Source organism: Myxocyprinus asiaticus, chromosome 8 (assembly GCF_019703515.2).
Source record: "Myxocyprinus asiaticus isolate MX2 ecotype Aquarium Trade chromosome 8, UBuf_Myxa_2, whole genome shotgun sequence".
Lineage (NCBI taxonomy): Eukaryota > Metazoa > Chordata > Actinopteri > Cypriniformes > Catostomidae > Myxocyprinus > Myxocyprinus asiaticus.
The window spans coordinates 44,178,085-44,203,780 of NC_059351.1; the positions used below are offsets into that span (position 1 = coordinate 44,178,085).

The following is a 25,696-nucleotide window of genomic DNA, read 5'->3' on the forward strand; positions in this document are numbered from 1 at the left end:
AAATAGTTTTCAATGCAATCCTAAAGAAACTAATGCCTGGTAAAAGTTGCATTGCAGATATCTTAAATATTAATCATGACTAGTCAGAAATGCATTGTAGAAATCTTAAATGTGAATTACTACTAGTCAAAAATGCACAGCAGATATCTGAAATTTGAGTTTTGACTGGTCAAAACATAATTATGGATAGTCAAATCTGAATATTAAATGATTAAAGCGCCTGCCATAGGCGGTACGCATCGCACTTCTCTAATTTTGTCTACAGAGTACCGGCAGTTTTTCTTGCGTACCGCCACTTATCAGAGTCTCCCGGTACGATGTAATGTCTTTATTAAATGTAAGTCAGTGATGCGATGAGGCCAGCCAATCACTTTTACTGACCTTCCAAATGATTTTGATACAAATCGCTGCGGTAAACATCCGAGCTGTCTCTGCGTAAAACTCAGCGGTGAGTTTAACAACACTCAACACATGTAACAACAGCATCGGCGCTCGTCAAGCGATCTGTTGTCCAGTTCCGGAGGAGTGCGCGTGTTTGAGCTTGTCTGGCCATAGTTCAGTTACACTCTTCTCCAAAACATGAACCAGCAACTTTTGGGTGAGCGCATTTTATCGAGTCTTAATCAATCAAATGTATTTATGCAAACTATTTAGCTGCTGGGTGCAGTCAAAACTACAGACTTAAAAGCTGTTACAGAAGTGATGTCAGCTTACATGCACAACCTTTTTTAACAAAAGATAAATCAATGATGAAAACCGAAGCTTCAAAGAAAATACACGGGGAAATGTGCATTTTATTCTCAATTCTTTTCTGTAATGCTCATAATAAGATTATGTTAAGTGTCACTGAACTTGCCTATGCACAAATCCTGACAGTGTTTAGTTGTATACAGGTGTGTGTCAGGATTCACAATCCTGAACATCATCAAATCAGTTCATTCACATTTTCTTGATTATTTTTTAACTGCACAAGTATATGGTTCCTGTATGCAAATTCATGTGTGCAGGACAAGAAAAGGCTAATTGTCCCTTCGTTAAATGTGAGGACAATAAAGAAAGGAAAATCAGACATAAGGCTTTTTTTTTTTTTTTTTTTAGTTTTAGGCTACATTTTTTTTTTTTTTTTTAGTTTTAGTTTGCCATTGTTTTCTTATGTGGGTTGATATTGTCAAATATACAGACTTAAGCATATCTAAATGCTCTTCCTCAGTTTTCATAAACAATAACACTACATTGTGTGTTTTTATTTTCAAAGTAAAGCTAATCAAAACCTATTTGTTATTTGAGGGTGTGAGGTCATGTTTGTCCTTCATTTACAGCCAGACCTTAAAATTTACAGCCAGACCTTAAAAATGTTAAACTTTTTTTTAATGTAATTACATACTATTTTAATGTAAATAAATGCATATTATTAACAGTTTTGTTTTTCATATTAACATGTTACAACATTCTACTAAAAAAAAAAAAAAAACTACTGTTTTTCATCTCAGAAAAGACAGTAAAGGCAATAATGGCAAACATTTTTATTAAACGAAAGCATAGGTAATATAATAAATAAAACTTAAATGTAATGTTTCATAATTATTTTGATCCATGTTTTTATTATTCCTAATAATGTGAAATGTGAACTGATTTAAGATCAGTAACTTGTATCTGTAGTGGTTTCTGACTTAAACGAAAATTCCAGGTTCAATACAATTTAAAGAGAGAGTTCACCCAAAAATCATAATTTACTCACCCTCATGCCATCTTAGATTTTAAACAGAATATCTCAGCTCTGTAGTTCCATACAATGCAAGTGTATGGTGACCAAAGCTTTGAAACTACAAAAAGCACATAAAGGAAACATAAAGGTAATCCATGCGACTCCAGTGGTTAAATCCATGTCTTTTGAAGCTATATGATAGGTGTGGGTAAGAAACAGATCAATATTGGCCTTTGTGCATTTTGGAAATTCAAAGTTCTGGTCACCATTTACTCGCTTTGTATGGTCCAACAGAGCTGAGATATTCTTCTAAAAATCCTTAATTTGTGTTCTGCAGAAGAATGAATGTTATACACATCTGGGATGATATAAGGGTGAGTAAATGAGATTTTCATTTTTGGGTGAACTATACCTTTAAGCTCAATAGACAGCATTTGTGGCAAATGTTGATTACAAAATAAATAAAAATTTCGACTCATCCCTCCTTTTCTTTAAAAAATAAAAAAATCTGGGTTACAATGAAAGTGAACAGGGGCAACCCGTAAACATTAAAATACTTACCGTTTCATAATTATAGCCACAAGACGTAAACAATATGCGTGTTAACATGATTTTAGTGTGATAAAATCACTTACTACCATTTTCTATGTAAAGTTATATCCAATTTTGCAACTTTGTTGCCATGATGATGTAACGCAGTAAACTTTAAATCGACCGTAAAAACGTTAAATTAAACAACTTTACTGTAGAAGAATTAATGTAAGTGTTTTAAAAAAATTATAAGCTTCACAATTCTGCCAAAATTGGCCCCATTCACTTCCATTGCAAGTGCCCCACTGTAACCTTGATTTTTGCTTTTATTTATTTATTTATTTAAAAGAAAAAGAGGGACCAGTTAAAATTATTTAATGCGGTTACTAACATTAACCACAAATAGTGTCCATTAAACATAACTTGTATAAAACCTTTTTCCTTCATAGATTACTATTAGTCTGTGTAGAGATCATGTGGAAGAATGCTATGGTGAGCTGGAATGTTTGAGAGATGTACAGTTGAAATCAGAAGTTTACATACACTTAGGTTGAAGTCATTAAAACTCATTTTTTTAACCACTCCACAGATTTCATATTAGCAAACTATAGTTTTGGCAAGTCATTTAAGACATCTACTTTGTGCATGACACAAGTAATTTTTCCAACAATTGTTTACAGACAGATTGTTTCCTTTTAATTGACTGTATCACAATTCTAGTGGATCAGAAGTTTACATACACCAAGTTAACTGTGCCTTTAAGCAGCTTGGAAAATTCCAGAAAATTATGTCAAGCCTTTAGGTAATTAGCCAATTAGCTTCTGATAGGCTAATTGAGGTAAATTGGAGGTGTACCTGTGGATGTATTTTAAGGCCTACCTTCAAACTTAGTGCCTCTTTGCTTGACATCATGGGAAAATCAAAAGAAATTAGCCAAGACCTCAGAAAAAAAATGGTGGACCTCCACAAGTCTGGTTCATCCTTGGGAGCAATTTCCAAATGCCTGAAAGGTACCACGTTCATCTGTACAAACAATAGTACGCAAGTATAAACACCATGGGACCATGCAGCCATCATACCGCTCTGGAAGGAGACGCATTCTGTCTCTAGGAGATGAATGTAGTTTTGTGCAAAAAGTGCAAATCAATCCCAGAACAACAGCAAAGGACCTTGTGAAGATGCTGGAGGAAACAGGTAGACAAGTATCTATATCCACAGTAAAACAAGTCTTATATCGACATAACCTGAAAGGCTGCTCAGCAAGAAAGAAGCCACTGCTCCAAAACTGCCATAAAAAATCCAGACTACAGTTTACAAGTGCACATGCGGACAAAGATCTTACTTTTTAGAGAAATGTCCTCTGGACTGATGAAACAAATTGAACTGTTTGGCCATAATGACCGTCGTTATGTTTGGAGGAAAAAGGGTGAGGCTTGCAAGCCGAAGAACACCATCCCAACCGTGAAGCATGGGAGTGGCAGCATCATGTTGTGGGGGTGCTTTGCTGCAGGAGGGACTGGTGCACTTAACAAAATAGATGGCATCATGAAGGTAAATTATGTGGATATATTGAAGCAACATCTCAAGACATCAGCCATGAAGTTAAAGCTCAGTGGCAAATGGGTCTTCCAAATGGACAATGACCCCAAGCATACCTCCAAAGTTGTGGCAAAATGGCTTAAGGACAACAAAGTCAAGGTAATGGAGTGGCCATCACAAAGCCCTGACCTCAATCCGATAGAAAATTTGTGGGCAGAATCTGAAAAAGCATGTGCGAGCAAGGAGGCCTACAAACTTGACTTAGTTACACCAGTTCTGTCTGGAGGAATGGGCCAAAATTCCAGAAACTTATTGTGAGAAGCTTGTGGAAGGCTACCCAAAATATTTGACCCAAGTTAAACAATTTAAAGTCAATGCTACCAAATACTAACAAGTGTATGTAAACTTCTGACCCACTGGGAATGTGATGAAAGAAATAAAAGCTGAAATAGATTATTCTCTCTACTATTATTCTGACATTTCTCATTCTTAAAATAAAGTAGTGATCCTTACTGACCTAAGACATGGAATGTTTTCTAGTTTATTCAGGTCTAAAGAGATGAACATTTTCAACACCTATTAAAACACTTTGCTTGTAAAAATTTACTATACAACAGTTAGTTCAGACTGGACAAATGGCGTTCAAATGTGTGACAGCACTGTGACAATTCATGGAGTTTATATTCAGATCCATGCTTTCTTGCATTGGCAAATGAGCTAAAAGTGTGCTAATTGTTTTAATAATTAAGGCCCATAGAGTAAGCTCCAGTGGCAGAGCAATCCTCCAATGTGCTGAACAATGTAACTATATTAAACTGCTCTAATTGAGGTGCTCATTGAGGACAAAGGGAGAGGTTCAGAATCAGAAAGAGAACAGAGGAAGTGGACACAATTTCTGTTTAAAAAAAAAAATGTACACAGGACTATTTACCCTCATATGAGGCCTGCACAAGCAATCTCACTCACTAAAATCACCATTGTGAGCTGAAGAACTGGGAAGGGCTTTTTTTGTAATTTCAAGTTATTGAACTAACTTGACAGCAAGGTTATGTGAAAAGAGAAGACAAGATGAGTTCCACGAAGGGTTAAAAGGAGAACAATGACAAAACCTCCACAGCAATTAATTCTTCATAGCATGCTAAGCTGAATTATAAAGTGAAACTTTGTAATCTTTTTTCTCCTCTTTCATCTTTCCTAGCTATCTCTTGTTTTCATGCTCATTTTTCTTCACAGGTTACTCTCCTGTGTGTCAGTACCAGTGGAGGAGATGGGATGCAGACCTCCATTATCATTGAGCCTCTTGGCACGGTACGTCTCGTAGTGGATGTTATGAGTGACCTCTTTCAGGTCCTGGAGGTGAGACCTAAGCACATGATAACAATATTGTTATAATTTAGTCACTAATCATTTTTAGAAAAGTTAATGCAATGTTATTATAATAGCTTAATTATAGAAGACATTTATTAAAGACTATGAAGATTGTGAATGTGAAAGTTAAATTCAAACTGGTAATCTAAATCTTTCAGAAAGCAATACAAATGTATTGATCACATATATAATAACAAATAATGTTTTATACATCACCTGATCAGGAAATCACGAAGTAAGGAGAATTCGCAGTGATTTGGGTTTTCAACTACAGGGACAAAAAAATAACTTGTCAGAAAGTATGTACCACTGCCACATTCTGAACAAAATACTGTATTGGTTTATTGTAAAATTAGATATTCTTAGTATGCAGCACCTTTATAGCCTAATTACAAGTAAAAAAAAAAAAAAAAAAAAAGTAGTTTGGATCAGATTTTTGAACATTTTAACATTGTTCTGTATTCTATATCAGGTAAAACTTTATGAAATAAGTAATAATGGAATGTGACCTAACAGGGTGGAATTAACACCAACATTTCTTTTAAAATACATTACATCAGAGGTGTCCAAAGTCCGGCCCGTGGGCCATCTGCGGCCCTCCGACTGCTCTGATGCGACCCGTGAAAGATTTTAAAAATAGAACATAATTTGGCCCGCTATGGAAAAATTATATCTAATTCATATTCTGGAAACTGGATGTCGCCATCACGTAGGCTACAGTCACTATTCACAGCACATCGTCTCCGCTAGTGCTTTCTGTGTCGCCCACCAGCATCGGCGTTACTAGATCCATTTTAGGAGGGCTTCAGCCCCCCTAAAATTCATCTAAGCCCCCTAAAAATCTGTGACTTTGCAATCAGCACGTTAGTGTTTTAAACAGCTGCAGCTGTTCGCAACACCGCACTTGGTAGAAGCGCGAGGCACTTTGGTGGCTTTTCAAGGCTGACTAAAGTGCAAGCCAATAGCATTGGAGTGCAGGCTGTGTAGGCATGTTGCTCGTTTAGTTCGGTAATCTCATTAACAAGGAGAGAAAGGGGCTGGATTAATTAAGAGTAAAATTGACTAATGACATTGCAATGACATCAGGATGTAATTAAAACCTGTAATTACTTTTAGGCTATGCTGTCATTTTTGTATATGAATATTAGACAGTTGTTTTGAATGATGTAAACACAGAAAAAAACAAACAACAAAAACACTATCTTTGCTAAAGAGTGGAATACACTAAATGTGCACATCTAAAGGCAGTTGCACACCGGACGAGAAGCGTCGCTCCACGGCTAGGAAACGGTACAGGTACCGGTACGGTTTTAGCCCACACAAAGATGCACAAACTGACAATACTCTCCCAGAACATCTGTACTGTAGTGGGAAATATGGTGTAATTAACTGGTTCATTCTTATGTTTCGTTAAAACAAGAAAAATGATTAACTGGCTTTCCAGCACCATTTGAGTGAGGACATACTGTACTGTTGGAGAGAGAGCGCTTAAAACACTTGCACAGAGGGGCCTGGGTAGCTCAGCAAGTATTGACGCTGACTACCACCCCTGGAGTCGCAAGTTCAAATCCAGGGTGTGCTGAGTGACTCCAGCACGGTCTCCTAAGCAACCAAATTTGCCCGGTTGCTAGGGAGGGTAGAGTCACATGGGGTAACCTCCACGTGGTCGCGATTAGTGGTTCTCGCTCTCAAAGGGGTGCGTGGTAATTTGTGTGTGGATCGCGGAGGGTAGGATGAGCCTCCACATGCTGGGAGTCTCCGGTGTCATGCACGAGCCACATGATAAGATGCGTGGATTGACGGTCTCCGAAGCGGAGGCAACTAAGACTTGTCCTCCACCACCGAGATTGAGGTGAGTAACTGCGCCACCATGAGGACCTACTAAGTAATGGGAATTGGGCATTCTAAATTGGGAAAAAAGATGATAAAAAAAATAAAATAAATAAAAAACACTTGCACAGCTATGCCTGATGCACGCGCTCAGCTTGCATATGCGCGTCTACAAAATCAAATGAAGCGCAATCATTTTGATCAAATTAAAATTGTATTTGTAACGCATTTAACAACAGAACAGAGACAACAACTGAAAAAGAGAAATTCCTTGCATCACTTCATAACAGGAAAATGTAATCTGATTCTGATTATTGTGATGAGTATAATATTTCATATAAGAGTAAGACACCACTGTTCCATAAACAGTAAGTGTTCTATGGGAGTAAAATCTTTATTCACATGTACGGCCTTCACAACCATACCATAGAGCACAAATTATGATCAAAACTTGCATAATATTAAGCGTACAATTTAAGATTATGCGTAGTGGCAATGTAGTAGCATCTAGCCTTTTCTTTTTTATTATCACAGCGATGCGGCCCATGGCACCATTTTTTTTTCCTCATTTGGCCCCTGACCGAAAAGTCTGGATACCCCTGCATTACCTGTAGCTATTTTATATATATATTTATATATATATATTCTCTGCTTACAAATGAATGATTGAAATAATCAGTTAAATAAATATTTTCACTGTTGTCTAACAATCAATATGTGACGATAAACCTTCAAAAAGATCACAAATAGAAATATTTGTATTAGTATGTGTGTATAAGGACTGTCAAATAGATTACATTTTTTTAATTGAATTAAACACGAGATGGCCATTAAATTAATTGCAAATAATCACATATCAATATTTGCTGAGAAAGGCCCCCAAATAAAGATAATTCAATATATAATAATAAAAAATTATAAACATAATATATTAGACACTAAATTTTTGTGGCAGACAAGGGATTAGATACAAAAAGTGGCTTTAGAAGTCAATTTATTGTTATCATTATTATTACTGGCCTGCAGTCCACACCAGTCCATTTTACAAGCGAGTTTGTCAATCTGTTCCTGTTTGTGGTCGACAAGGCTGTTCTTAGTTCTTACATCTGTCTTCGCTATTTTTGTTGGTCTAGGTACACACGGTCAGACTGACTCTTTCTGAGCATCTCACTTAGACTGCTTCATTTTTATGACACTGGGTCATGTTAAATGCAGTTTGAAACTTTGAAAAACACGTCTCGAGACCCCTGAATTCGGAGTTGTGCTCCATCCAGCTGTCTTTGAGCACAAGAACACATCCTATGTGAAAGGCTCCTTTACTTGTTTAATGTTGCCTGCTCTTGGTAAGTGTGGTTTGTTGCCTGCACAACTGTGCGCTACCTGTTCAGATGGAGCTGCGCTTACTGCCCCCAGCTGACTGTGACTGCAAAAACATGAATGTGGTGCTTCAAGCTTGAATTGCTTCTTACAGAATTTACAAACAGTTAGGGGGCATGAGAAATTTTAGCCGCTTTTCCACCATCAGGCCAAACGGTTCTGAGCACAGTACGGAACGGTTACATTATCATTTCCACTGGAGTACAGTCTAGCACGGAACGATTATAAACCGTTCTCGGCCTGGAATTCTCAGCACGGTTAGCTAACCGTACTCAAAAGTTCTCAACCATGCTGGTAGAATGTCTGTGGCAACTCGCTTAGTATATCTTCACTATTTTATTATGATGGTTTAACTAGCACTGTAGACTTTTCAATACGCCTTTTTCGTCAGGGAAATAGATTACTAGCTCATTTAAACTCAAAATACATCAATATATTCTCATATACTATTTTCATATAGTACTTATATAATATTTTGTCAATAAATATCCTTTTTTGCTAGTCTGGGAACTTTTACCTTTCTGCATGTTTGTGTCGGTTGGCAAACACAAGCCCTCAGCAAATGATGGTAAACCTCTCGCCTTTTTCTCTGTACTTTCCTTTTTGCGACATGGTCTGTGTCTTTGCTGTTTGTTAGCTGAGTAAAACCAGGGGAAAAAGCAGTCCTAAAAACTGGAATGTGTGACCATCCTCCATAGCGCGCTGCACTCGCTCCAATGTTTACCTCTCATGGCATCGCCAAAAGACGGATCTGTTACGTACCACAGTGGAAAAAGAAACCTTATGCTTTCCCTATACTGACTATCAAACATTCATAAACTCCAAAATTTTCCACAACACACACCACAGAAAAGTGTGTTAGATTGTTATAATTTGCAGTCTGGACAACTCAGTTAGGAGTTCAAAAGTTTACTGCAAGCTAATAAGCAAAAGTGTATTCAGAACTGTTATGGAAACTATTTAGTTTAATGCATGATGCCCCAGGACCTTAATTCTGTTTCAAATCAGTTGAATTTAAAGGAAGAACATAGGTGAAGAGATTTAATGTAGAGTTTTAATGTTGGCTATTTAGTAGACACCTGTGGTGTCCACATAGAAAGCTAGATCACCTTACAGAATACAAGGTCTATGTGGAGCATGTCTAAATTCAGACACAAATCGTTCAGCTCACTCACCCTCCACCACTCCCCAGGCTGTCTTCCTCCCCAAAACTCGTTTGCCATTGACCTGGTACTCTTTATCACTTCCTACCACAGCAAAGGGCATTGACTCCTGTAATACACAAATTTAATGGGACAAACATAATGTGAAAACACATGGGCCAGTATAGAGACAGAAAGAGAAAGAACAACATGCAAGACTTGGCCAGTGAGAAGAGGTAAGACTGGGAGAGAAGTGAGGATGAGAGAACAAACAGCTGAAAAAAAGCACTTGATGATCAAATTAAACTGAAACTTTTCCGTAACAGTTCAACTTTTAAAATTGCTGTTTAAAAGTTTAAATGCAGAATTCGATGAAAGACTTTTCAGTCTACCATAAATGTGTATGGCTGAAATGACTATAAGTGTAAACTGTAACTCATTGGCATATAAATGAATACTTACTTTTACATAAGACTGACAAAATGCAGTGCTCTTACCCTGATCTTATCATTATCACTCTTATCCTCCATGTCTTCATCAAATTCTTTCTGTGGATAACACTCGATTCCATAAACCTCCAGCTCCTTCCTCACCTACAAGGAATGATGGAGAAATGCAGTAACTGTATGATATATGGCATAAACACACAATCAGTTCATAATTTTGTAAGAACAGGTCTGTTAATCTGTTTGTTTATTTCGTCATTCTTTCTCACCCTCTGTTTGAATTCAGTTTTCTCATCAGGAGTGAGCGTGTCAGATTTGGCGATGACAGGAATGATGTTAACCACACGACTCAGATGTTTCATGAACTCAATATCCAACTGGCGAAGCCTAAGGAGAAATAAAGTGGAAAGGGATCGGCTGACAGGAGCAGATATTATTACAGGGACAGTGGCCTGCCTGAGATTCACATATGCCATATTTGACTATAACAGTTGAGTCAAGCAGTCCAGCACATCAGTGTAACTGGCTGAATGAGATGCACTCATGCATGCTGCTGTAACCGATCCTGCTCGACCTGCTCCGAACGAGATTCAAAATGCTGTCTCCTGCATGGGAGGCAGGCACGCTAACAAGGACGCTAAAGGCTACAGCCTCTAGCATCAGTTGCTAGTGCACCTATCGAGGCCAGGGGAGTGAGGTTTACACACACTGCACAGCACATACCAGCTGGCTAACGTTACACTCACCCCTAAACCTCACTCCCATCCGGATCACGGCACCACTGTAATCGATCCCTCCGAGCAGGATTCGAACCAGGGTCTCCGGAATTGGAGGAGGACACACTAAAAAGGATGCTAAAGGCTACAGCCTCTAGCGTCAATCGCTAGTGCACCTCTTGAGGCCAGGGGAGGTTTACACACACACACACACACACTGCACAGCACATACCAGCTGGCTACCATTACACTGCCTCAAATGAACACAACAGCTTGTGCTAATTAACACATCAATGTTGTGGTATGAATACCCTGCCTAATTAAGCAGTGAAATCCAGAGGTCTTATTGCTGTCCTCTGTAGAGGACAGTTTAGTCAATTACAGCTAAGAGACAGTTGCAGCACATTTAGCCCAATTGTTTACAGCATGTAACACCATGAACACTGGATTATCCCTATATCTCAAGGTTCTTCTTCATCCTGGATTCCTCACTGACCATAATTCTTCCAAAGGCTTTGCACTAATTAGGTAAACTGTAGTTCCATACACTTTGTGAGCTATTTTACAAGGTAAATCAGCTGAAGTATGTGTCAATAGGTGAAGTACATAGTCAGAACTCACGAGTGTCCGGTTGGCAAAATGAAGTACAGGCAGCAGTGCACTCTGGTATCTGGGATACGTTTTTTGCGAGCAATGTTCACTTCTTCCTTCAAAAACTTCTCATACTGTTCATTGATGTATTTGGAGATGGGCTCCCAACTAGGAAAACAAAGCAACGTGGTTATTTAAGTAAATGCCAAAAATAACTGCAGAAATAAATTCAAATGTTGATACAGCAAATAAAAACAACAACAACCCATATGGAATGTTTTTTTCTATAAAGCAATTAAGTGACACTGAAAAACACTGTGTGCCTTTACAGAGTTGCCAAGCCAGACTCACATTTGGCATCTCAACAAATGGTCTGATTACTGTAACAGTGTCTATGGCGATTAATTTACCGGCAAATTTGAAGGTAAAAACATTGACCTTCTGTAACTTGGATTAGTTGAGGCACTGGTCTTGAACCGAGGTTTAAAGATTCTTGGGTTGTTTCTTTAACCATTGAGCTAACTCACAGTCCTGGAAAAGTTGGACCCAAACGCAGGCAGGTAAATAACAGAGATAGATAACTCAAATGTCTTTTAATGAAGAGAAAAGATAAACTTTACATAAGCACAAGTATAGCACAATGAATGCAAACTCAAGACTGAGCAATGAAACACAAAACCAAGATAACTTAAACAGAGAGAAAAACAAGCTCAAAATTAAACACAGGTGTGCATGATGATTGGCAATCTAATGAAAACAGGAACTTCTGATCATAAAAGGAAAACCAAAGGGAAAAGAATGCCATCTAGTGGCCAGTCATATTGCACCTGGTTCTTCTTACAGGACCCCTCCTTCTAGGAATGGCCCCTAACGTTCCCTCAGAGTCTCTAGCATTACATTCTCTTATCAATTTAGGGTCTAGAATGTCCCATGCTGTCACCCAGGACCGCTCTTCAGGTCCATAGTCCTCCCAGTCCACCAAATATTGTAGTCTTCCTTGCACCTGCCGAGAATTTAAGATGCGTCAAATGCTGTATGCTGGTTGCTCCTGAATGATCCAAGGAGCTGGAGGAGGTTGAACAGTGGGAGACGGGATTACATAGCAAGGGCTTCAGTCATGAAATGTGAAAGGTGGGATGAATCCTCAGTGACCGTGGTAAATGAAGCTTATAGCTGACAAGGTTAATTCTTTGAAGAACCTTAAAGGGGCCAATGAATCGAGGGGCCAGTTTTCTGGATTCCACCTTAAGCAGAATGTCCTTCATTAACAGCCATACCCATTCCCCAGTACACAGAGATGGTCCCAGCCTGCGTTGGCGGTTAGCCTGATGCTGTTTTTGAAGTTGGGCTCTTTGGAGAGCTGCTCGGGCCCTCCGCCATGTTCATCTGCATTGCTGGACCAACAGTTCTACTGATGGTACTCCAACCGCCAGTCTTTTTCCGGGAACTGAGGTGGTTGATAACCATACTGACATTCGTATGGGGACATACCTATGGAGGTCTGGGTGTTCCGAGCATATTCTGCCCAGATAAGCTGACTACTCCAAGTGGGTGGGTTGGACAAAGCCTGGCACCTCAGAACTCTCTCCATCTCCTGGTTCACTCTTTCTGTCTGCCCGTTAGATTGTGGGTGGAAACCAGATGACAGGCTGGTAGATGTCCCGATCAACCTGCAGAAGGCTTTCCAAAACCTGGAAGTAAACTGTGAACCACGATCCAAGACAATGTCTGTGGGAAGACCAAGTAACCTGCATACATGTTTTAAAACTAACTGAGCTGTCTCTCAGGCAAATGGGATTTTGGGTAGAGGAACAAAATTACAGTCTCGATCTCCAATATCATAGTTTTGTTCTGCAGAAGAGAGGCATTGAGAGAAGAAAGCATAAGGGTGAAGTTTGTTATCTGTAATCGATCGCTGTGACAATATAGCGCCCACTCCTACATCAGAAGCATCAACTTCCACAATAAAAGGATGCTCAGGATCAGGTAGAGTCAATATTGGGGCAGAAATAAATCGACATTTGAGATCTACAAAAGCCTTGTTTGCCTCAGTTGTCCACTGAAGGTGTTTGGGATTACCCTTGGTCAGAGCACTGAGTGGGGTAGCAATAGTACTGAAAATCCTGACGAACTTCCTAGAAAAATTGACAAATCCAAGGAAACGCTGAACTTGTTTGACTGATATTGGTTGGGGCCATTCTCTGACATTTTGAACTTTCTTTGGGTCCATCTGGACCTGACCACTAGAAATGATGAACCCCAAGAAGGAAACAGTGGAAATGTGAAATTCACTTTTTTCAAGTTTGATGAGAAGATTGTTGCTCAGGAGCTGTTGGAGGATCTGGCAGACATATTGAATGTGTTCTTGGAGGTTTTTAGAGAAGATGAGGTTGTCATCGAGGTATACATATGTGAATCTGTTGAGCATCTCCCTGAGCACATCATTAATGAAAGACCGGAAGACTGCAGTGGCGTTAACCAATCCAAATGGCATCACCACATACTCATAGTGGCCTGTCGATGTTATGAAGGCAGTCTTCCATTCATCTCCCTGTTGAATACGGACCAGATTATAGGTACTACGAATATCCAACTTGGTAAAGATGGTGGCACCCTGAAGAAGCTCTAGAGCAGTTGTCATTAGAGGTAGAGGGTAGTGGTTCTTGATGGTGATTTTTTTAAACCCCTGTAGTCAATACATGGCCTTAGACTCCCATCTCTCTTGCCAACAAAGAAACTTGCACCAGCAGGAGATGTAGAGTGACGGATGAAACCAGTGGCGAGAGCATCTTTGAAATAATCCTCAATGGCATTCCTTTCTGGTGCTGAAAGGGAGAAGAGTCTTCCTCTTGGAGGGTATGTACCCGGTAAAAGGTCTACTACACAGTCATATGCTCGATGGGGGGAAGCATGGAAGCCTTTCTTTTACTGAATACCTCCAACAGATCATGATACACAACTGGGACTCGGTTCAGAAATAGTAAGGGAGGGGGGCCTGGGTAGCTCAGCGAGTAAAGACACTGACTACCACTCCTGGAGTCACGAGTTCGAATCCAGGGCAAGCTGAGTGACTCCAGCCTGGTCTCCTAAGCAACCAAATTGGCCCGGTTGCTAGGGAGGGTAGAGTCACATGGGGTAACCTCCTCATGGTCACTATAATGTGGTTCTCGCTCTCGGTGGGGCGTGTGGTGAATTGTGCATGGATGCCGCAAAGAATAGCGTGAAGCCTCCACACGCGCAATGCCTCCGCACTATGTAACGCACTCAACAAGCCATGTGATAAAATGCGCGGATTGACGGTCTCAGACATAGAGGCAACTGAGATTCGTCCTCCGCCACACAGATTGAGATGAGTCACTATGCCACCACGAGGACTTAGAGCACATTGGGCATTCCAAGAAATGGAGAAAGGGAGAAAATCAAAAAAGAAGGAAAAAAGAAATAGTAAGGGAACAAGGAGGAATTACTTGGGATTCAGGAGACTCTGAGTGCTTTAGAATGGGTGTTGGAGACACGAGAGGTGAAATTGTCTCAGGAGGGGCAAAAGACCTGAGAGGGCTCGTTGGTAACTTGAGAAAAACGGGGCTTGGAAGAGGTCACTGAAGACTCGAGAGGGGCAGTAAAACGGTAGGTCTGCAAACAGGTTATAATGCAATTCTTGTCCCATCCTCTCAGGGATCCATGAGGCCAGTCAAATTGGGGATTGTGTTGTGTTAACCAAGGAAACCCAAGAATAAGTTGAAATTCTGAGGAGTGGACGAGGTGGGAGGAGAGCCTCTCTAGGTGTTCACCAATGCGCATATGAAGAGGAACTGTTACATGGTGAATCTTTCCTGGACTCAGTGGCCTTCGTCTAATGCAGTAACTTTCAAAGTAGAGTTCATGTTAATAAGTGGTATCTTTAGTTGCTTTGCCAGATGAATATCCAAGAAATTTCCTGCTGCCCTGGAATCCACAAAGGCCGAAAGGGTATACTTTTGATCACCATAGAATAGATACTTTTAGCAGGACACCAGGAAGCACAGTTCTGGGAGGAACCGTAGAGCTCGTCAAAAGTCTCCCTTCCTTGGACGAGCCTTGGCTTCCCCCAACAACTCGGAACAAGATGCACGGAAATGACCTGGTTTACCACAGTAAAGACAGCATTTTTCCCTCATGCGCCGTTCACGTTCACTGCTGGATAGCCGGGCCCTCCCAAGCTGCATGGGTTCATCTTGGATTGTTGGCACAGAGACTACAGAGGTTGGGATCTGGTTCCACAGAATGGTTCTTGGGAGGCACCAGGTCTGAGATTGTTCACCCTGTCGTTCCTTCTTCCTCTTTCTCAAGTGATTTAAGGTGGATGGCTACTTATACGTTTTCCTGTATCCTTGATTGGATCTCTAACAGCCAACTCCTCTTTTAACTGACTCGACAGTCGCTGGTAGAAAGCTGTAGACAAAGCTTCATCATTCCACCCACTCTCTATGGCCAAAGTCTGGAGCTCAATGGCATATTCGGCCACAGTGTGACTTCCTTGGTGCAGATTAAAAAGATGGATAGAGGCTTCTCAACCTTGGAGAGGATGATCGAACACTCTTTTTAATTCTTGAATGAAGGCAGGTACATTGGAGCACATTGAGTCCTGCCGTTCCCACACCGCAGTGGCCCAAGATAATGTAAACATACAAAAACACGAATTTGTGAAACGATGACGTCATGCGCACGTGTATTACTTGTTATATAAAGAATGATGGATTGATAGGCATCAATTTGAGATGTATAATTATCAATATGAATACTGGTGTCCATGCAAATAACAATAATCAACAATTTATTCATTTGGAGTGTTTTGTATGGAGTGTGAACATTGTACAGTAGGCAGAACTATGTATGGATTCAAATGGGAAAATGTACATGTATTTTAAATGTTTTTTATTTATTTACTTAATTTTATTTGATGTACCTTTACCCTGCAATTCATTCACCCACCGCTTATGTGCAGTTGTGCTCAAAAGTTTGCATACCCTGGCAGAAATTGTGAAATTTTGGCATTGATTTTGAAAATATGAAATATTGATTTTAAGGATAGTGATCATATGAAGCCATTTATTATCACATAGTTGTTTGGCTCCTTTTTAAATCATAATGATAACAGAAATCACCCAAATGGCCCTGATCAAAAGTTTACATACCCTTGAATGTTTGGCCTTGTTACAGACACACAAGATGACACACAGGTTTAAATGGCAATTAAAGGTTAATTTACCACACCTGTGGCTTTTTAAATTGCAATTAGTGTCTGTGTATAAATAGTCAATGAGTTTGTAAGCTCTCACGTGGATGCACTGAGCAGGCTAGATACTGAGCCATGGGGAGCAGAAAAGAACTGTCAAAAGACCTGCGTAACAAGGTAATGGAACTTTATAAAGATGCAAAAGGATATAAAAAGATAGCAAAAGCCTTGAAAATGCCAGTCAGTACTGTTCAATCAGTTATTAAGAAATGGAAAATTCGGGGATCTCTTGATACCAAGCCAAGGTCAGGTAGACCAAGAAAGATTTCAGCCACAACTGCCAGAAGAATTGTTTGGGATACAAAGGAAAAACCCACAGGTAACCTCAGGAGAAATACAGGCTGCTCTGGAAAAAGATGGAGTGGTTGCTGCAAGGAGCACAATATGACGATACTTGAACAAAAATTAGCTGCATGGTCGAGTTGCCAGGAAGAAGCCTTTACTGCGCCAATGCCACAAAAAAGCCCGGTTACAATATACCCGACAACGCCTTGACACGCCTCACAGCTTCTGGCACACTGTAATTTGGAGTGACAAGACCAAAATAGAGCTTTATGGTCATAACCATAAGCGCTATGTTTGGAGAGGTGTCAACAAGGCCTATAGTGAAAAGAATACCATCCCCACTGTGAAGCATGGTGGTGGCTCAATTATGTTTTGGGGGTGTGTGAGCTCTAAAGGCACGGGGAATCTTGTGAAAATTGATGGCAAGATGAATGCAGCATGTTATCAGAAAATACTGGCAGACAATTTGTATTCTTCTGCACGAAAGCTGCACATGGGACGCTCTTGGATTTTCCAGCATGACAATGACCCTAAGCACAAGGCCAAGTTGACCCTCCAGTGGTTACAGCAGAAAAAGGTGAAGGTTCTGGAGTGGCCATCACAGTCTCCTGACCATAATATCATCGAGCCACTCTGGGGAGATCTCAAACGTGTGGTTCATGCAAGACAACCAAAGATTTTGCATGACCTGGAGGCATTTTGCCAAGACGAATGGGCAGCTATACCACCTGCAAGAATTTGGGGCCTCATAGACAACTATTACAAAAAACTGCACACTGTCACTGATGCTAAACGGGGCAATACACAGTATTAAGAACTAAGGGTATGCAGACTTTTGAACAGGGGTCATTTCATTTTTTTTCTTTGTTGCCATGTTTTGTTTTATGATTGTGCCATTCTGTTATAACCTACAGTTGAATATAAATCCCATAAGAAATAAAAGAAATGTGTTTTGCCTGCTCACTCATGTTTTCTTTAAAACTAGACATATATTACCAACTCACCAAGGGTATGCAAACTTTTAAGCACAACTGTATATAGCCTATAGACAGAGATGTGATGCCATGTACAGAATTTAATGGTATGCTTAGAATATGAAAACATGAGGCTTGTTAGATCCAGTTTACACAAGATCTCTCTCTCCGTCAGAAGATATCCATATATCAGAGTTCTGTCTGATATCCAAAACCAGTTAACATCAACAGCTTGTTATATTAACTTACTCTCCTAACAGCCCAAGAGTCAGCAGGTGGAATACAGAAGAAGGCAGGAGATGAAGTGATGGTAAAAATGAGCAGAGTTTATTGAATAATCTTCAGGGTTCAGTCTATAGGCATGCGTGCGAGTACTTCAAAACAATGCGCGAGACATTCAAAATTACAATGGCGGACTACAGGACTGTGTTTGTGCTGCTCAAGATTTTGAGTTTATTGACGCTTCTCCAGCAAAGTAATTGTATTAATAAAGCAACCACATCGTCCATCCAGACAAAATTGCTCGATGCTTTTGCCAACTTCATTGTTTGTATTCGCTGCTCTGTGGAAGAATGCTCATGTACGCAGGCGCGTAGTGTTTCTTTACAAAGTGACATCGCCAACTACTGGCCTGGCATGCATAATACAGCGTTTTTAGTCGTTTTTTGTGAACGGGATTGTTTTGACAACATTGTCGTCTGTACGCGAAACTTTTCAAAAACGCAAAGGAAAAACTTCCGTTTTTAGTACACCGTTGTCATGTAAACGTTCCCTAAGTAACAGCTGAAATGAATAATACAGCTGACATAGTTTCCTTCAACAGTTCAGTTTCCTGTTTAATGTGGGATTTGTGTTCCCAGAAGGATGCAGTGGCATTTTGGATAATTTGTTGAAAGGTAATGGCACCCTCCATCATGTGTCTGTGAAATCACATAATTCTGATTAAATAGATAAATCACATATTACTCACCAATAATCGTTATTAATTTGGTCCCCAAAGCCTGGTGTGTCAACAACGGTTAACTTCATCTTCACACCTCCTTCCTCAATCACTGAAAAAAAAAATTAATCAGTTACAAATACATTATGTTAGATTGCAGTGATTTAGATTCTATACATGTATAAAAACAGAATCACAGGATACAAAGATTCAGTGTCACATGATGATACCAGGAAAAAGTGCTAGCACACACTTATAATATAGATCTATTTCTTCAATTCTGCCAATTCTGAGAAACATTTTACCAAAAAAAAAAAAAAAAAAAACCCTTTCGGAAATATAATCTTATAAAATGTAAATTCTGTTATCATTTCCTCATCCTCATGTCATTCCAAAGCCCTATGAGTTTCTTTCTTCCACGAAACATAAAAGCTAAAATTATTAAGCGTATTTTGTCCTTTTCCATAGAACAAAATATGGATGGTCAGAAAAATCATCATAAAATTGTCTATGCTGCAATCTTAAACCTGGCACAATGCATCTTGAGGCAACAAGTCGGAATACAAGTTGGAGATTTGCAAGCTATGATAGAGGGTAATATTTGCAAATAATAGCAAATTAAATGAGTAAATGATGCCTGCATTTTTTGCACAGGCACACTATTATTACGATTTAAGATACTTTTCCAGCTGACTTGTAAAGACATCCAGTCAATGCCTGTAACTGTAACACTGTCACAACAATATTACACAAGGGTCTACACACAGTCAACACATATCCCTTTGATGAAATATCTATCCTAGTAGTGCCTTTTTCTGAAAACCATTTTGGTACTTTGGATACCATTTAGCTTTCCAGCTGTTCTCTTACCTCTTACTGTTCTCTGGGTATAATTCACCATCAGGGTATTCCACACCCAGCCTCCTAACTTGCCCTGGGCACAACACATGCCAGTCTAGACACTGAATTGGGTCCTCTCTTACGCACAAGCACCTATAGATATGTTATTAACTGCATAGGAACAAAAACAACATCAGGACCTTATCAAACTGAAACTCATTGGTTGTAAACAAAACAAACATTCTAAAAAGGCTGACAGTATGCCCCGTGACAAGGAGTGGTGTACTGATTACGTGACCAGACACAGGCTAAGTCATTCTTAATTAGTCTATGAAATCTATTTCTGTCAAGTGAAAGGTTTGACATTTTAAAACAACCCTATATCAACCAGTGGTAACATTCTTTCCTTGACAAAGGAAGGGATGCAATATGAGAAATGGGAACCAAGAGCTTGTGATGTTTGGCCCATTTGCTCTGTTTTGAATGCTATACAAACTGAGACACTGTGAAAGCAAAGGTTCATCCAAAAAATGAAAAGTCTGACATCATTTGCTCACCTTCATGTCATTAAAAATATGGTAACACTTTATTTTAAGGGTCCACAATAATGCACTACTTAAGCATGAATTAGGTAGTTATTAATAATTAAATTCATGTAGAGTAAGGCTATCTTAGTCAGAATTTACAATTTATTAAATGTCTTTATTTTGTATAGAAAGTAAAGTAATTAATGCTCAATTTCAGCATTTATTACAATTCTGTCTACACAAAAATTGGACATTTAATAAGTAGTAAATTACGGCTAAGATAGCCTTACTGTACATTCAGTTATGTATTAATGACTGTCTTTCATGCTTAACTAGTACTTTATTGTGGACCCATAAAATAAAGTGTTACCACAAATACATATGATTATCTTTCTTCCGTAGACTACAAAATGAGAAGTTTAACAGAATCTCAGAGCTGTGGACAGCTGCTGATCTCCAGAAATGCCACAAAAAAAGAGCATCATAAAAGTACTCCATATGACATGTGCACTATAGCCCTATATACAGTAAGTTTTCTGAAGCCACTGTTTAAAATTCAGACTGAAATTTAAATATAATGTTAAATATAATATTTAAAGTTAACTGAAATATAAGTTAACATTCACTGAAAAAATTCCCTGCACTGCAGCTCTTAAATTTCATGTGTAATTCTGCATTGTGTGGAAAAGTGCAGCTCAGAGATTCTCCTTTTGTGTTCCCTGGAAGAAAGAAAATCATATGGGTTTGGAATGACATGAGGGTGAGTAAATGATAACTATTTATTGTTTAAAAGTCATTAGAAGCCTGTCCTCTTACCATGAGAAACAGATTTAATCTCTACAGTCTTTGTAATCTTCTCATCACGACTCCAGCCTGTGCTTCTCCTGCTCACCTGTGACTTAAACAGAGTATTCACTAAGGTGGATTTCCCCAGACCACTTTGACCTGAGAGATTGAGTAAAACAACAAAGAAATGGTGAGGTTGTGAAACTGAAGAGGTGAATAGGAATGAACTATGAGAACAGAAACAAACTGCATTTCTTCTCCACCCACCAACTACCATGATGTTGAAATCAAAGCCGGTCTTCATGGTCTTCTTCCGCATCTGCTCAATGATGGTGTCTATCCCAATGTATCCAAGCAATGCAGATCCTCGACCTGACCCTTGCCCACCTCCCCCTGTTTCCTGGGGTGAACGCACAAAGGGGACGCTGGAAGGCGGTGCCACATGAGAGGGTTTGGCTGGGACGGCCGGTTTAGGTCTCACTTCAGGGGGGACAATTTCTGACATGTCTAAATGAAGGAGTGCATGATAAACGTAACCCTTCAATAGATTTAACAAGATGCAGTGTGCCCTGAATGCCCAGTAGGCCTAGTCTGTTTTGAATGAATATAATGTAGCCATTTACAAACAACAGTATAAGCTGCAGTATAAGAACAAAATCATTACACATCTCAGAATTATTTGGTTCTTTTGGAAGCATTTTAGTGCTTCAGTGTTTCTCTTTCCCATGCCTAACCCAATTTAGATGCTCCACTGAGTTGTCAGCCCATATTAATTGCATATGCCACCCAAATAAGCAACAAATAATGAATTACTACAGAAGCCACTTAATAAATCTCTTTACAGGATTAATCACCCAGGGGTTGACTTTTCCCACGCATCAAGACGCTTTTAAACACCAACACATGGCCAGACTCAATGGATTTTCTTCACAGGTAACTACGTGCTCTTTTAAATGTACTATAATATTGTGATTTAACATTTTAATCGGAGAGAAACCAAGCATTAGCATCAGTGAAGTGCATGCACACATAGCCTGTATACTCTTCCAATTGTCCCATTTAAGAATGCATACGAGACCAAAAACAAACACCGTTTGTACTTACCGATGCCGGTTTTTGTATCGATCACAGGGTATTTTTGTTTTTCCTTTTTCTGCTTCGCGCCGTTTAAATTTCGCTGTCTTACAATCTATCCACTAATCTAAAAATAAGTAGCATAGGCTACAAGGCTGTAGTAGCACAGACGTTGGGGAATGATCATGTGCCCAGGTACCTCTCTCCTCTTCCTCTCTTTCTTTCACTTTGTCTCTCGCCTTTCTACTCACTGCTCGCTTCCCTTCATTCCCTCCTCCACCCTTCTCCCGTTTCCAAGGAAACTAACGGGGAGGCTGTGTGATGCAGCGCGCATGCTCAGTGCGTTTCTGGGCGCAGGTTCATGTTGTTTTTCAGCAGGCTATATCTTATCACTAAACATTTAGAATTTTTAGTAAACAAACCTTGCTTTCTTAATCCAGAGATTTTTATATTTGGCCTTCTTGTCTCAAACACAATAATTAGGGTAGGCCTCCAAGTTTAATACAAGTTAAGCTCAATTTACAGCATTTGTGGCAATATGTTGATTTAAAAAAAAAAAAAAAAAATATATATATATATATATATATATATATATATATATATATATATATATATATATATATATATATATATATATATAGACTCATCCCTTTCGACTTTCCACAATAATAATAATAAAAAAAAACGTGGTTACAGTACGGCACTGACAATGAAAGTGAATGGGGCCAGTTCATAAACATCACAATAAACACCTTTTCAAAAGCATAGCCACAAGATATAAACATACGAGTCTAACAAAACGAGCTTGTTTTGTATTGATCCCGGAATATTCCTTTAATGTAGTGTACTTAGTTACAGTTACTAATCTTATATTAGCGCAATATTTTTTGACAGGAATGAAAACGAGGCTGTGAGGGATGGCCTTAGGGGCCGTTCAAACCAAAAGCTTTTTTTGTGCAAAAAAAAACAAAACACAAAAAACAAACAAAAAAACCTTGACGTGCAGCACAACGAGTAGAACATAATGCAAGTGTATTTCAAACGTTTTTTAAAATAATTTATTTTTAACTTGACAGCGTCTAAAAATCATGGGCCTCCTGAAAAACAGCAAAATGTAGGCGCAACGGTCAAAGACGTCCATCTAGCACATTTACATAGAGAACCTGAGCACTACTCTGAGTAAAGTGTACAGTATATACAGTACTTAGCTATTCTGTACTTAGAAGTCATTCACTGTGAGATCAGTCTGCAATATCATACATTCCAAATAATGCCAAATATTTGGGATGTGTTGTGATATTAGACAGCTCTATATACAGGCCAGTAATTTGTCTTTGTACTCACCTGTAGTCAGGCATTCTCCAGGACGTGATTCTATCTCAAGTCACTTCTCATCTCTGCGACTACAGATGGCTGTAATAGTGGGGGTCTTCTTGCTCTCCTAACTGCAGGGATTTTATTTCTCCAAATCTTCCACAATCTGTTGTATCATCCTTTTGAATTGAGTGCTTAGATACCACATTCTTGATACTGTCTGTGCTACATAGAGGCTGTTGTTGATCTACATTGAATGGACATTGGAGTGTCCATTCAGCCATGGAACTATCTTTATTTCAGAGTTTGTTTGTGCACTGCTGTATATGTTTTCACTTTTCGCAGAGGGTGTACAGAGCAGGACGGGGGACTGGCTGAACAGCTGCACCATGTTTCTCTTCTCCAACAAATTTCATTGAACAATTAGTAGCACACTTTTTCTGCTACCGTGAACCTCTGTATCTCCTTGAGAATCTGGAATGTTCTTACAAGATTGCTTCACTTGAAGAGGAATTAGAAGAATCTGAATCTGAAAGGTTGCATTTATTTTGGGATGAACTGCTAACATGCCATCCATTTCCCCTTGTGTTCTCTGATTGGTTTGAGGAAGATGAAGCTCTTCTCAATGCCTGAGGAGTTTTGAGGTATGTAGGTCTTCTGTCAGATGTAGCGTCTCTTCTTTTGATCACAGGTCTACAGATTCTGCTCAGTTGACCATGTTCAGTGAATGATCTGTGGCTCTTCAAAGGGAATTGGAAGCAGCTCATCCAGCTAGTGTTATTATTGGATGTGTTGATGGAAGTGTCTTTCTCTGAACCTGTGAAATCAGGCTTGATCTTAAATTTAGACTCCTGGTTGTCATTAGAGCTGGTTTGATTAGGTTTGAAGGAGTTAATCATCATTTTATGGGCCACAGAACTATCACTGGTGGTGTTACAGACTGCTGGAGCTCCGTTTGAAACTAATTTGCTGTATTATTTTGGGGAACTTATATTGTCCAGTTCTTGGTTTGTCGTAGCTTTGGGTGATGTCGATGAATTTGTAGATGTGAAGTGTTTGGGGAATCGGCTCGTTCCTTCAGTTGAAGCTTGTGGGAGATTCTTCATGTTCTTTTGAGATTTTACAATGCTCCACTGACACATAATCTTAGGACTTATTATTTGCTTGGCTGCCCCTAGTGCTATCTTTGAATAACTGGGTTGTTGTAGATTTTCCACCATAGTTGGATGTCCATCCCTATGATTTTTTTTTTTTTTTGGTTGTTCTCTTCACTGCTTGGCTTGCTTTTCTCAAGATGAGAGAGCTGAGCACTAGAGTTTATAATCCTCCCTGTCTTAATCAATCCAAGTCAGATTCAAACTAGTGTAAGGTCCTGGGATTTATGCTTTTTTTGATAGCTAGCTAAATGTTGTGGTCTTTTTGCACCTTTTCCAACAAGTTTGAGGTTTTGAGGACTTAAACATTCAAACTTAACATTTTTGGCAACTCCACTAAAGCAGATGTTTGAATGTAGTTTATTTAGTGAGTCCTGGGGTTGAGGCCTGAGTAACTGATTCTGTCTTTGTCCAGTTTGTTTTTTCTGATTCCTTGACTTGGATTTGGTGATTGATCTTGCACTCCTCTCCGTGGATGAAATGGGTGTGAATTTAGATATTTTACAGTCTCCTGGCCATTTCTTAGCATTCATAGCAGGAGAGTTCGATGAAATAAACTGAGAGGATGGACTGAAACGAGAAGGAGAGGTGGATAAGGGAATTGGAGATGGACACGGTGAGAGACAAGATGGGGAAGAAGAAAGAGGGCTAATACAAGGGTGGGTTGAGGGGAAACGATGGGAAAAGTTTTGTTGGAGATGCAGATCTTCTAGGTAATATGATTTCAGAAGGGTCTATCTCCCCTTGATTCACTGTAGTATAAGACAAGTCTGTAGGATTTACATAAAAGTTTGAGCATGCCACTCAAAACACATATAAAGTAGTTCAATATTGAATATATTTAACTGAAATAAGATTGAAAAGGGATGCCAAAGTACAATTTCCATTGAATACACTGACCCAAAAATTATGAATAGTAATACTTAATGCAGTATTATGTAACAATGCATTTGATTATATAATGGTACAATGAGCACATCAGATTGAAAATTAAAATATTACTGACCTGTGAGCCTGTGATCTGTCTACTGGAAGAGAGAAATTAGAGAATGAAGGGGGAAGAGTGTGTCAGGAAGTAGTGGGTGCTAGACTTACATTCCCTCCATTCTTCTCATCTGAAGCTCCACTGTCTCATTCACACACTCTTTACTTCACACTTGCTAAATGGCTCCAACTTGAACTGGAAACAGGCAGGACAAAAGTATCTCTACCGAAGTATTTCTTAATCATTTCTTTGCAGCCTTGAATCATTTGTCTTTGATGTAATTTAGCGATATTTAAA

The 25,696-nt window shown here is 39.2% G+C and overlaps 1 protein-coding gene across 1 annotated transcript; it reads right to left on the reverse strand.

Moving 5' to 3' along the window:
- Window positions 1-1,508: 1,508 nt before the first annotated feature.
- LOC127444887 (neuronal-specific septin-3-like) lies at window positions 1,509-22,187 on the reverse strand. The gene is made up of 10 exons (XM_051704506.1): window positions 21,977-22,187; window positions 21,140-21,379; window positions 20,903-21,031; window positions 18,750-18,831; window positions 11,276-11,413; window positions 10,208-10,325; window positions 9,990-10,085; window positions 9,526-9,622; window positions 5,360-5,411; window positions 1,509-5,138 (listed from the first exon to the last, which is right to left on the reverse strand). Exons 2-10 carry the CDS (start codon window positions 21,375-21,377, stop codon window positions 5,003-5,005), a joined length of 1,086 nt encoding a protein of 361 aa, XP_051560466.1. The 5' UTR covers window positions 21,378-21,379; window positions 21,977-22,187; the 3' UTR covers window positions 1,509-5,002.
- Window positions 22,188-25,696: the final 3,509 nt, after the last annotated feature.

What these genes read in the sequence shown, in the direction of transcription:
- LOC127444887 (XM_051704506.1), bottom strand. Translation starts at nt 21,377, where the DNA reads ATGTCAGAAATTGTCCCCCCTGAAGTGAGACCTAAACCGGCCGTCCCA. An exon ending in ATTTTGCCAACCGGACACTC is followed by an intron (nt 10,326 to 11,275) that starts GTGAGTTCTGAC and finishes ATTTCTCCTTAG; the next exon opens with GCTTCGCCAGTTGGATATTG. An exon ending in GTGATAATGATAAGATCAGG is followed by an intron (nt 9,623 to 9,989) that starts GTAAGAGCACTG and finishes TGTGTATTACAG; the next exon opens with GAGTCAATGCCCTTTGCTGT.